The sequence below is a fragment of the Rhincodon typus genome, chromosome 3 (assembly GCF_021869965.1).
Source record: "Rhincodon typus isolate 14 chromosome 3, sRhiTyp1.1, whole genome shotgun sequence".
Lineage (NCBI taxonomy): Eukaryota > Metazoa > Chordata > Chondrichthyes > Orectolobiformes > Rhincodontidae > Rhincodon > Rhincodon typus.
Genome location: NC_063334.1, coordinates 45,248,538 through 45,262,131, shown reverse-complemented (window position 1 = coordinate 45,262,131; position 13,594 = coordinate 45,248,538). Strand labels below are relative to the sequence as shown.

The 13,594-nt window shown below is 41.9% G+C and overlaps 1 protein-coding gene across 7 annotated transcripts in view; it reads left to right on the top strand.

The window, feature by feature from the left end:
* Positions 1 to 13,594, top strand: part of LOC109916163 (nuclear factor 1 B-type) — a 404,400-nt gene that overhangs the window by 274,025 nt on the left and 116,781 nt on the right. For all 7 annotated transcript variants that reach the window (XM_048595246.1, XM_048595245.1, XM_048595247.1 and 4 more), the window contains exon 5: positions 13,470 to 13,584. In XM_048595246.1, coding sequence (XP_048451203.1) covers positions 13,470 to 13,584 — 115 coding nt within the window. The remainder of the gene's footprint in view (positions 1 to 13,469; positions 13,585 to 13,594) is intronic.

The window sequence follows — 13,594 nt, the reverse complement described above, 5'->3', positions numbered from 1 at the left end:
CTAGTATTTTAAACTGCAGAACAGGTAATTTAAAACAACCAAAGCAAATAGACCACAATCAGGAACATGTTACATTATCCTTTATGTAGACATTCAATTCGTGTAAAACCAATCTGAAGTGATTTTAGGTACTTTGAATTTTCACCTTCAAAACTGAGAAATTCTTAAGCCCAGAAATGGCCTTCATGGTGGGAGTGTTACAAGAAATCCTTCCATTACCACGAGCCATACAAATCTTTAAACATTGTCTTCTTTTATATAGAATCCCCACAGCAGGCCATTTGGTCCAATGAGTCCGCACCAACCCTCTGAAGAGCACTCCACCCAGACCCATTCTCATTTCCGTACTCTATCTCTATAACCCTGCTAAAATGCATGACTACCAGGATACCAATCTCAGGACTACTACCTGTGCCACAGGCTAGTGAGGCTAGGAACAGCAAGAGAGTGCAGTTGAACACGTGGTTACAGACCTGGTATAGGAGAGAGGGCTTTAGACATATGCATCATTGGGATGTCTCTTGGGGAAGGTGGTACCTGTACAGAAAGGACGGGTTGCACGTGAACTGGAGGGGCACCAATATCCTGGGCGGGAGGTTTGTCAGAGGTCTTCAGGAGGATTTAAACTAGTGTGGCAGGATGTTGGTGGGAACCAGAATACTAGGCAAATAAGTGCAGGAACTGGGGAAAAAAGTGTGACAGAAATATGCATAGCGCAGAGTAAGAGCAGGCATTTGGAAGTCGTGGGGCTCAGATGGACTGGAGGACTGAAATGCATTTACTTCAATGCAAGAAGTGTAGCAGGTAAGTCAGATGAACTAAGAGCATGGATTACTACTGCAAGGAATTATGATGTTATTGCCATTATAGAGACATGGTTCAAGGATGGACAAGGACTGGAGCTTAACATTCCTGGATATCGCTGTTGTAGAAGGGCCAAAAAGGGAAACAAAAGGGATGGGGGAGTTGCACTGCTGATTATGGATCACATCACAGCTGTGTTGGGAGAGGACACATTGGAGGGATCTTGCATTGAGGCATCATGGGTAGAGTTCAGGAATAGGAAGGGTAAAGTCACAATGTTGGGAGTTTTCTGTAGACTTCGCAACAGCCCATGGTAGACAGAGGAGCAGATATGTAGTCAGATACTGGACAAGTGTGAAAAGAGCAGGGTAGTTGTGGTGGGTGACTTCAACTTTCCTCTTATTGACGAGGAATCCCTTGGACCCAGGGGTTCGGATGGAGAGCAATTTGTTAGTTGTGTCCAGGAGGGCGTTTTGAAGCAGTATGTTGACAATCCAACCAGAGAGGAGGCCATATTAGACTTGGTCCGAGGGAATGAGCTAGGACAGGTGATTGATTTTTCAGTAGGAGAGCATTTTGGGCTGAGTGACCTTAACTCCATAAGATTTCAAGTAGTCATGGATAAAGACACACATGGCCCTTGGTTGAGTGTGCTTAATTGGGCAAGAGCCAATTACACCCAGATTAGACAGGAACTGGAGAATATGGGTAGGAAGCAGTTATTTGAGTGCCAATGTACCTCTGGCATGTGGGAGGCTTTTAAAGACCAATTGACTAAAGTGCAGGACATGCATGTCCCTGCAAAACTAAAGGATAGGAATGGCAGGATTCAGGAACCATAGATGACAAGCGAAATTGTAAGGTTAGTCAAAAGAAAAAGGATACAACAAGTCTAGGCAGCTACAAACTTTCGAAGCCCTGGAAATGTGCAGAGAAATTAGGAAGGAACATATATGCGCAATTAGGAAGCAAAAGGGGGCCATGAAATGTCTTTAACAAACAGGGTCAAGGAGAATCCCAAGGCTTTTTATGCATATGTTAGGAGAAAGAGGGCAACAAGGGAAAGCGTAGGCCCAGTCAACGACAAAGGAGGGAGGTTATACTTAGAGCCACAGGAAGTGGGTAGATCCTGAATGAGTACTTGGTATCAGCTTTCACCAAGGAGAAGGACATGACTAATTTTGAGGTCAGGGGTGAGTGTGTGAATACTCTAGAGAATGTCAACATATTGAAAGAGGAAGTTTTGGGAATCCTAAATTGCATTGAGATAGACAAGTCCCCAGGACCAGATGGGATCTACCCCAGGTTAGTTCGGAGAGGCAAGGGAGGAAATAGCTGGGGCATTGGCAGAAATCTTCACATCCTCGTTGACCACATGTGAAGTTCCAGAGGACTGGAGATGAGCGAATGTTGTTCCCTTGTTTAAGAAAGGATGCAAGGATAATCCAGGAAACTATAGGCTGGTGAGTTTGACGTCTGTGGTGGGGAAGCTCTTGGAGAAGATACTGAGGGACAAAATATATGCGCATCTGGAGGAAAATGGACTAGTTAGTGACAGATATCATGGTTTTGACTGGGGAAGGTCATGTCTCACCAAACGGATTGAATTTTTTGAAAAGATAACGAGGATAATTGATGAGGGAGGGGCTGTGGATGTAATTTATATGGACTTTAGTAAGACATTTGATAAAGTCTTACATGACAGGTTGGTACAAAAACTAAAATCACAAGGGATTCGGGATGGCCTGGCTAGATGGATAGAAAACTGGCTTGGGTAGAGGGTAGTGGTGGAAGGATGTTTTTCAGAATGGAGACCGGTAACTAGTGATGTTCCACAGGGGTCAGTCTGAGGTCCTTTGTTGTTTGTAGCATATATAAATGATCTGGAGGAAAATGTGGGTGGTCTGATAAGCAGGTTTGCTGATGACACAAAGATTGGTGGAGTTGCGTTAGTGCCAACGATTGTGGAAGTATACAACAGGATATAGATAGATTGGCGACTTGGGCACAGAAATGGCAGATGGAGTTTAATCCAGACAAATGCGAGGTGATGAATTTTGGAGGATCAAATTTAGGTGTGAATTATATTGTAAATGGCAGAACCCTTAGGAACACTAACGTTCAGATGGATCTGGGCGTGCAGGTCCACAGTTCCCTGAAAGTGACAACACAGGTAGCCAAGGTGATGAAGAAGTTATGTGACATGCTTGCCTTCATCGCCCAGGGCATGGAGTACAAGAGTTGGCAAAACATGTTGCAGCTATATAAAACCCTTATTAGGCTGCATTTGGAGTATTGTGTGCAGTTTTGGTCACCACACTACCAGAAGGATGTGGAAGTTTTGGAGACAGTACAGAAGAGATTCACCAGGATGTTGTCTGGTCTCCAGGACATTGACTATGAGGAAAATCATAGAAATCACAAAACCCTACAGTGTGGAAACAGGCCTTTGGCCCAACAAGTCCACACCGCCCCTCCGAAGAGCATTCCACCCAGACCCATTCCTCTACCTGTGCATTTTCCTTGTCTAACCCACTTAACCTAAACATCCCTGGACACTATTGGCAATTTAGCATGGCCAATCCCCCTAACCTGCACATCTTTGGACTGTGGGAGGAAACCGGAGCACCCGGAGGAAACCCACGCAGACACAGGGACAATGTGCAAGCTCCACACAGATAGTTGCCCGAGGGTGGAATCGAACCTGGGTCCCTGGTGCTGTGAGGCAGCAGTGTTAACCATTGAGCCACCGTTAAAAAGACTAGGATTGTTTTCACTGGAAAGACGGCAGCTGAGAGAAGACCTGATAGAGGCCTACAAAATTATGAGAGGCATTGATAGGGTGGATAGTCAGAGGCTTTTTCCCAGGGTTGAAGTTTCAATTATAAGGGGGGCACAGGTTCAAGGTCAGAGAGGGAAAGTTTAAGGGAGATATGCGAGGGAAGTTTTTCATGCAGAGAGTGGTAGCAGCCTGGAATGCACTACCAGAAGAGGTGGTGGAAGCGGGCACATTGAAGACATTTAAGAGGCACCTAGATGGTACATGAATAGGGAGGGAATAGAGGGATATGGATCAAAAAATGGTAGGTTTGTTTTTAGATTAATTAAGGCACGATGGTCAGCACAGGCTTGAAGGACTAATGCACCTAATCTACACATCCCTGAATGCTATGGGTAATTAGCATGGCCAATCCACCTAACTTGCACATCTTTGGAATGTGGGAGGAAACTGGAGCAGCTGGCGGAAACCCATGTAGACACAGAGAGAACATGCAAACTCAACACTGACAGTCAGCTGAGACTATAATCGAACCTGGGTCCCTGGCATTGTGAGTCAGCAATGCTAACCACTGAGCCACCATACTGCCCCAGAGGTTTGCAAATTTGATCTTTTGAATTTAAGCACAAGCTTTGGCCCACAGTCTAGTGTGGTCAACCAGAAACTTCCAGTTTCTAACTGACCTTTCTGTTAACCCTGACAGACTCTCTGTGTCTGTAAGTGTTCAGGGATATTTTGGAAACACTTCCACTCTATTTTCATTTGCATCACAATGTGGATCACATTGTCTGAGTATCCAAGTTGGGAGCAAATGTGAATTCCTTTGTACCTATTTCCCAGTAAATCAGCCTAGACCGTCCTTTAATCTTTAGCAGGCTCAGCACCTAGGCTAATGTAAGGCAGACTTCAGCACAAATTCAATGACTCCATTCATTTTACTCTTAATCTATACACACAGTCCCAAAACATACTTTATAAAACTTAAGTACTTAAAAAAAAGCGAGCCTACAATTTAGAACTAAGGAATCAAAGGACAAGATTAAGTTTTACAACTTTTACTGTAACAAAGCAATATAAAAGCAACATTGATAAACATTGTCGACTATGTCACTAATACTCTAGATGGCTGAAACAGTGATCTTATTTAATGTTTTAACTTGTCAAATAACCCCTCACCACATAAATAAACTTTACAACGTGCTGTCTACAGAACTGCAGTCTTGACAGGAAACAGTCCACATTTCCTCCCAAATTCCAGTGGGCTCAGTACTTCCACACATCACCAAATCATAATGTTGAGTGACCATCGAGAAGCACGTTCCTCAGGATATCCAAACTAACTCGCAGCTGTAGAGCTTAATCCAGCAATTTCTCCTTCCAGCCTAACCTGAGCAAATTTATCAGTGCGTTTAGGTTGCCATTGGATGCATCTCCCTGATCAGAGACCATTATCCCTCCTGAATTCTGTCTGGTAGTTTGCATAAGAGCTTTCTTCACTCTGAGACTCTGGTGAACGTTACATTCTCCTGGCTCTGTGCACTGTGATAGAGCCAGTGAATGATTAAGATGGTAAAAGGAATGCCACTCAAATGAACTGCTTTTTCTTGGGTGTTTCAAGTTTGTTAAATATTGTTGTAACTTCTCCAATTTAGGCAAATGGGAAGCCTGACTTTTGCCTTATAGATGGTAGACAGGCTTTGAGAAGTCAGGAGGTGAGTTACTCACTGCAGGATTCGTAGCATCTGATCTGCTCTGTAATAGTCACAGTATTTATTGACATGGCTCAGATGTTATTTGATACTTGTCAGCCCAAACCTGGATATTGTCCAGGTCTTGCTGCATATGCACATGGAGTACTTCAATATTTGCTGGGTGCAAATGGTACTGAGCATTATGCAACATGATACTGATACAATTAGAAAAATTGCAAGCCTAAGGGCAGTGAACATTCCCACTTCTGAACTTGTGATGAAGGAAGGTCATTGATGAAGCACCTAAATATTGTTGTACCTAGGACACTACCCTGAGGAACTCATGCAAAAATGTCCTGAAACTGAGAAGACTGACCTCCAACATCCATTTTCCTATGTGCCAGGTATGACTCCAGTCAGCAGAGTGTTCTTCTCCTGGTTGTCATTGATTGTAATTTGCTAGGGCTCCTTGATGCCAGAATCAATCATGTAGGGCCTTGATATCAAGGACAGCCATTCTTACCTCATGTCTGGATTTTAGCTGTTTTGTCCAAGTTTGAACTAAGACTTTTGAAACCGACTGGCCATCGCAGAGCCCGAAGGTTTTTGGAAGAATATTCCCCAAACTTCTCTTTAGGAACGTATTTAATAATGCAGTCTTCGGTTAGCTGCTGCCTGATGGTATCTTTTAAAACGGCACTCTTCACCTTCACTGCTTCAATGAATAGAGCCTCAACTTTAGTTTTTGCTATTTGTAAGTGAAACTTGTCTTCCTGATATTATCTTCGTGGATCTGATTTGTGGACTTCACATTTCAAATGACCACTTACAATATTCTAACTACAGCTTCATCAATCATATAAAATCTCTCAGAATTATCTTTTTGTTTTTATACTGTTGATGCTCACATATACATTTTAGGGTCTCATGTGCTAAAATGAACCATATGACTAATCTGATAAACAAGCAGATGTATGTGATATTGTACAAATTTAGATACCAACACAAGGCAGTTAAAGAAAATAACAAAACAACTAATATGTAGATGCTAAAATCTGAAATTATACAAGAAAGCACTTCACAGGTTAAACAGCATCTATGGAGAGAGAAGCTGAGTTCATCAGGTGGAATTCTCCCCTCCTTGGAAGCAGTAAGAATGGGAATTAATTATGCAAATTAGTCTTTGAGAGAAATATGCCCCCTATTTGGGACCTAATCAATTAAATGATGTCGAGAACATCCACTGAAGACTTCCTTGCCCCGCCAGCAATTAACACAATTAATGGCTTGTTAAGGGCCCAACTCATCCACAATTACGTGTCTTCCTGCTGGCAATGAAACTGTCTGGTTTTTGCCATGTTTGGTAGGGCATGGGGTGTACTTTCATTTGCCCAATCTGGATCAAATTGTAGCTACACATGGAAAGGTGATCCAAAATGTCTACCTCTGAAAAACCACTCTCCCCTCTCCCCTTCTTTCCCCACAATCTCCACTGCATTAGATGTGAAAGGAAACCACGTATCTTCTCACTTATGGAGCCCCTGAAGTCTAGGCCTCAACCAATGATTTTTAGCACCCAGAGGCTGCCACCCTCTGGCCAAAAGCTTTTGGTGAGGCAGGATCCCGCTGCCAAAGCCTACAGTAGATCAAGAAGCTTACTAGTCAGTCTTAGCAAACTGACTGGCAAGCTTTTTCGATGGTGAGGGTAGTGACGCAGTTGCCACTGCACATGCCATTCACACACACACACTCCCCACGCAAACACACACATGCACAGATACACACATTCTGAAAATAAGAAAATCATGGCTCATATTTTAAATTAATATCATTTCATTAAAACCGAGTTCAACATGTAGCAACTTTTAATCTGGTGCAGACAGACAGAAAGGTAGGTGGTGGCAGAGATGCAGAGGAGGAAAGAACAACAGTGAAGGTTTGTGATGGAGTCAGAGGCAGGTCTAATTAAATAATATCAGGGATAATAGTTCCAACACAAAAGTGTGTAATCATGGGATAAAGCATTGTAAAATTGGACTAGAGGGGCCATAATTGGCAAAAACCTGATCAATACCTGTAGCTAAGATAACAAGGTGTAGAGCTGGATGAACACAGCAGGCCAAGCAGCATCAGAGGAGCAGGAAGGCTGATGTTTCGGGCCTTGACGCTTCTCTCCAATACCTGTAGCTGCTGTTAAGAACCATGAGACCAGCTTTCAAATTATCATAGAATCCCTACAGTGTGGAAACAGGGCCTTTGGCCAAACAATTCCACACTGACCCTCAGAGCATCCCACCCAGACTCATCCCTGAACACTACAGGCAATTTAGCACAGCCAATCCACATCTTTGGACTGTGGGAGGAAACCAGAGTACCCAGAGAAAACCCACACAGACACAGGGAGAATGTGCAAACTCCACACAGACAGCCACCTGAGGGTAGAATTGAACCCAGGTCCATGGTGCTGTAAGGTAGTAGTGCTAACCACTGAACCACCATGAAATTGTTGAATTCAGTCTGGGTCTGGAAAGTCATAAAGTACCTAATTGAAAAATGAGGATTTGAGCTTCCATTGATCTCCATTAGAACAATGTAAAGAATGGGGAATGCTGAGGTTAGAGTGGGAGAGAACCAGAGATTTAAAAGGGCAAAAATTTAAATTACCACACATTTGAGGTAAAACTTGCATATTAAGCAAAGCCATCACCCAATTGGTCGCTCAATTGTTAAAAAAAAGCCATATGTTGACTGTTAAACATTGCATACTAAGTTTAAAGAGCTACAAGCAAATTGCTTTTTCATTTAGTGTGAACACTTCACTGAATGTAAAGTGTTTTAAGGATGTCCTTAGGTTGTTGAGAATTTGTCATTAATGTACATTTATTTCCCTTTTTAATCCTTAGACATACTGTCCAAAAGCTCAAATATACTATAACTTTCCGAATGATCTCTTACCCTTTCCAGATATTTTTTCTACCTGCTTTTGTGATGTGTCTTCACCATGGAGGTAATATACTTCTCAGTCACCATCTAAAAGTGCCGTGTATTTAAAACTCTATAGATTCCACAACCAAAGGGTCTCGACCCAAAACGTCAGCTTTCCTGCTCCTCTGATGCTGCTTGGCCTGCTGTGTTCATCCAGCTCTACACCTTGTTATCTTAAAACTTAATCCTGCTTTTTTCCCAGTTTAAGAGTCTTTCATTGCATTAGTAGTCCCCTGCTTCATAGTGTTGTAATGTTGTTCCGGGTCTCTCTCCTTTGAGGCACGGTCTCTGTTTCTCGTTAAAGATATCTTAGGAAAATCTGTAGAACTGAAGAGGTTTCATGGATCTCTGAGTTGCTTATTGCCCCTTCAAATAGTCACTTGTGTATTTCTTCTACAATATTCTTGCCTTTAGGAGGCCACAGTGGTAAAGTCACTGGACTAGAGGTCCAACCTAATAAGCTGGGAACATGGGTTCAAATACTGTCATGATAGCTGGTATACTTTAATATAAGCCTGGAATGTGGAAATGGCCTCAGCAATAGTGACCATGTCTGCTATAATGGATTGTTGTAAAATTTCATCTGATTCACTGATGTTCTTTAGGGAAAGAAATCTGTCATCCTTACCTGGTCTTGCCTACATGTGACTCCAGATGCACAGCAAAGTTGTTGACTCATAACTGCCTTCTTCAATGGGCTAGCAGGCCACTCAGTCCAAGGACACTTAAGCAGACCCTACATCCCATGACAGAATAACCTTTTAAAAATATATTCTGTAGTAACATATCCACCACATCCTCACTGCATTTGACAAAGTCTACCATGGTGGGCTAGTTCCAGGAGATTAAGTATCATGGTGAGTTGGCAAGTTGGATACAAAATTGGTTTGGTCATAGAAGACAGAAGGTAGTTGTGGAGGAGTGTTTTTCTGATTAACGATCCATGACCGGTTGTGTTCCGCAAGGATTAGTACTGGGACCTCAGTGTGGGGCTGGAGGAACACAGCAGGCCAGGCAGCATCAGAGGAGCCGGAAAGTTGACATTTTGTGTCAGGACCCTTCTTCAGAAAAGGGAGAGCGGGAAGGGAGATCAGAAATAAATAGAGAGAAGGGTGGGGCTGGGGAAGGCAGGTGGGATGGTCTCAGGTGAGTGCAGGGAGGGAGTGGTGGGGATTGGTCAGTGAGGTGGGAGGAGCGGATAGGTGGGAGAGAAGGTGGACAGGTTGTGTCAGATCAAGGAGGCGGGGATGAGAGGGAGGGTTGGTCATGGGATGAGGATGGGGGTGGGGAGATTTTGAAACTGGTAAAATCCACATTTAGGCCATTGGGCTGTAGTCTCCCATGACCAGTTGTGTTATCTCTGACTCCAGCATCGGCAGTTCTTACTATCTCTGAGTACTGAGACCTCTGTTGTTTGTCATATATATAAATGATTTGGATGAAAATGTAAATGGTCTAATTAGTATGTTTGCAGATGACACGAAAGTTGGTGGAGTTGTAGATGGTGAGAAAAGTTATCACAAACAGCATACTTCAGGATAAAGACCAGTTAGGCAGAAAAATGGCAGATGGAGTTTAATCTGTACAAGTGTGAGGTGATGCATTTTGGAAGGTCAAATGCAAGAGGAAAGTATACAGTAAATGGCAGGACCCTTTGGAGCATTGTTATACAGAGGGTTCTCGGGGTGGGAGTCCATAACTCCCTGAAAATGGCAACACCAGTCAATAAATTGGTCAGAGAATGAAAAGCATGCTTGCTTTCACCAGTCAGGCATTGAGTATAAAATTTGGCGAGCCATGTTGCAGCTATATAAGACTTTAGTCAGGCCACATTTAGAGTACTGTGCGCAGTTCTAGTAGCCACACTATAGGAAGGATGCGGAGGTTTTGGAGAGGGTGCAAAAGAGGTTTACCAGGAGGGATTGGACAAACTTTGATTTTTTCACTAGAGTGTCGCAGGCTGAGCGGTGACCTGATAAAAATATATAAAATTATAAGTGGCATGGAGAGGGTAGAGTCTTTTTCCCAGTGTGGAAGTGTCAACTACTATAAGCATAGGTTTAAGGTGAGAAGGTAAAGTTTTACAGGCGATTTGCGAGGAAAGTTTTTAACCAGAGTGTGGTGGGTACCTAAAATGTGCTTCCAGGGAAATTGGTACAGGCAGACACGGTAGCAATATTTAAGAAGTATTTTGACCCACATATCAACCAGGATGGAATAGAGGGATAGGGGTCATACGCAGGCAGATGAGATTAGTTATAATGGTATCATGTTTGGTACAGATATAGTCGGCCAAGTGCCTGTTCTTATGCTAGACTATTTTTTGTTCTTGGGTGACATATTCTGCAGAGTTTGATCCAGACTGTTCTCAGGCACTCTCACACATGTGATCAGTTACAGCTCCGACATGGGAATCATCTGCAGAGATTCAGTTTTGTAGCACATAATGTAAATATGCTGCCCCTGAAATAGCCTAAGGATCCTCGATCCTCCACATATTCCACTCCATGTAAATCATAAGGCTTCCCGTATGGCCACTTCACTACACAAAAGTCAGTTATCGAGAAAGTACTCATGTCCAACCACACATCAATGTCAACTTCCTGTAAGGCTGAATTCCCATTGAAGTTAAGCTTCAGTCTGTTCTAGTCCGTCACACTACTTAGGCTCCTTGGCATGCACTGCATTAAATTTTTTCTGATATTGAACCGCCCAATCTACTAACTTCCCCATATCCTAATGAAATTTCACATGATCCTTCATATGGTTAACAAGAGTACCTGTTTATGCGTCTTCTGAAATTTTTAATACAGTATTATTACAATAGTCAACTGAAGATTGCAAATGTATATTGTGAAGAGTACAAGTTCTAATACTGACTGTTCCATACCATAAACATCAATTACCTACTAGTATTTCCTTTTTATTTTGTTATCAATTTCCTAGCCATACTACCACATTCTCCTCATTCATCACCAAAAGAATTTCTTAGCAGCTCTTATTTTTGATCTTTTTTTTATGGTCTGTAGAAGTATATGCAATACCAACATTCAGTTGACTGGCTAATTAGTTTATCAATTTCTCCATTTGGGAACAGAGCTGTTACCTTGTTAACTGTCTTGTTCCCTCAGAATATCTGCTATTTTGCTCAGTACTCAAAGCAGCATTTGACCACTGTCTTTCCTACTTCGAGCAAATTCTTAAGGTTCTTTGTCTGTATTTATCATATTTAATATCATCACCACTTTCCTGTTGCCTTTTTCCCACTAACATACTTCTCTGTACCTGAACACTGAGGCAGAGTTATCATCTGATATGTTCATTGTTCCTTTAACCTGGTAAATGATATTTAGCAGAGAAGTATGGGTGATACTTTTTGGAAGAAGGGATAGGGAGAGGCAATATCAATGATATGGCACAGTTCCAAAGAGTATGAAGGGAAATGAGGAGTTGTGGGTTGTTGGTAGGAAAGAATAAAAGTTGTCTGTAATTTTGGACTTCATAAATAGAAATATTGATATAATAACATTGGCAAGTCATAGAGAATCTTCATGAGGCTGTGATTAGGCCACAACTACAGTACTGCATGCAATTCCAGGTCACTACACTTTAGAAAAAATGTGAAATCTAGTAGATGATTGAATATCACATCCAAATGAGAGAGAAGAGTGGATCTGACACTAGTATTCTCAACTTAAATAGGGCAATAATGAAGATGGAGCAGGCGAAAGTGAACTGGGAAATTAGGTTATGGATTAGAGATACAGTGGTAGACATTTAAGGAGATACTTCAGATTTGTCAGAAAAGGTATCTTCCAGTGAGAAGAAAAAAACGATTCCAAGGGAAGGACACAAATCCAACTAAGGAATTTAAAAATAGTCTGAAATTGAAAGAAAAGGTATTTCATTCTGCAAAGATGCATGCCAAGTCAGAAAATTGGACATAATTTAAAGAACTGCTTTTGCATCATTTTGAAGGTGATTAAGTTTAAAGAACAGCAAAGAAGGATAGGAGTTCTAGAGAAAGCTAACCAGAAAGTTAAATACAAACTGTAAGAGTTTCTACAGGCATATAAAAGGAAAAGAGTAAGTAAACAAGTCCTCTAGAGAGAGAGTGTAAGATTATTACAAATTTCTGGTTGAATCAGATATGCAGCCAGATTTTCCATACTTCTATTCTGACAGTTCTCTTATACCATAGACTTGTTAGAAGAAGGCAAACCATTTCAATCAGTCAACTGCTGTTTTTTTTTGACATTTTAAGGCCCAAACAGTCTCTTTGACAGTTGCTGTTAAACAGCAAGTATATAAGGTAGGTGTAATGTTGGGTTCTGTAAGGGTAGGGTGCCATATGGGTAGGGGGAATAGTTGGCCATGTAAATAGGGTTTCAGCTGTTAGTGGGGAGAGTGTCTGGGATAGAATGATGTGGTGGGTATGTGCCAGATGTGCAGTGTTAAGTCCCAATAGATAGGATGCTTTGCCAGATAGGGTACCAAGTCAGCTGGGGCGAAGATAGGATGCCACAAGTAGGAAGAAAGGTATAGTTATGTAGGGTGCTAGACAAGTAGGGGACACAGTGCCAGAGGGGTAAATTGGTTTGGGTCTGGCATAAGGGTGATGTGTCATGTCAGGCTGGGGTGGGTGCGATGATACAGATCCTTGGCGGGGGGGTGGGGGCGCGGTGTGGGAATGTTTAATTCAGTCTGGCAGGTGTAAGGGGTCTGGGGAAGGTGTAATTTAGGCTGTGTGAGATGAGTATGGGGTCAGTTTAACAGTTACTCGTGAGTTAGACTATGTATTCAAGAGTCAATCTTTTCCCAAGTAACAATCTACCTAATTTCATCAGAACTGTCCAGTGTCTGAAGTTTAAATGGAGATTTTCAAATTGTTCCAGGCAGAGTGGAATTGGAATAATAGAGGTTAAAAGTGATCTTGGTGAGAACTGCTACTACCTTTGTAATTGTATGTGCTATCAAAACCTTCAGAAATGAAAGGGGAAAGCTGAAAGTATCTTAACACATGAACATATTTTTGGCAAATTTTCCAGGAATGGTTACAAATTATTTCATAGAATTTCAATGCTTAAATTGCATTTTTCTAAGATTAGTCATCATTCAGTAATTGTCTGTTTTAACCTTTCTCCTTCAATAAATAATTGTATTCCAACCATTTTGAAGTCTTACCAAATAAATACATTATGTATTTTCAGCGGCTATAACTCAAGGAACTGGGATTAGTTACAACCTTGCAGAAATTCAAAGCCAACCATTCTACCATGACATAAACTCTGGACTACAGAGGTCATTGTCCTCTCCACCAGGCAGGTAATTGTTT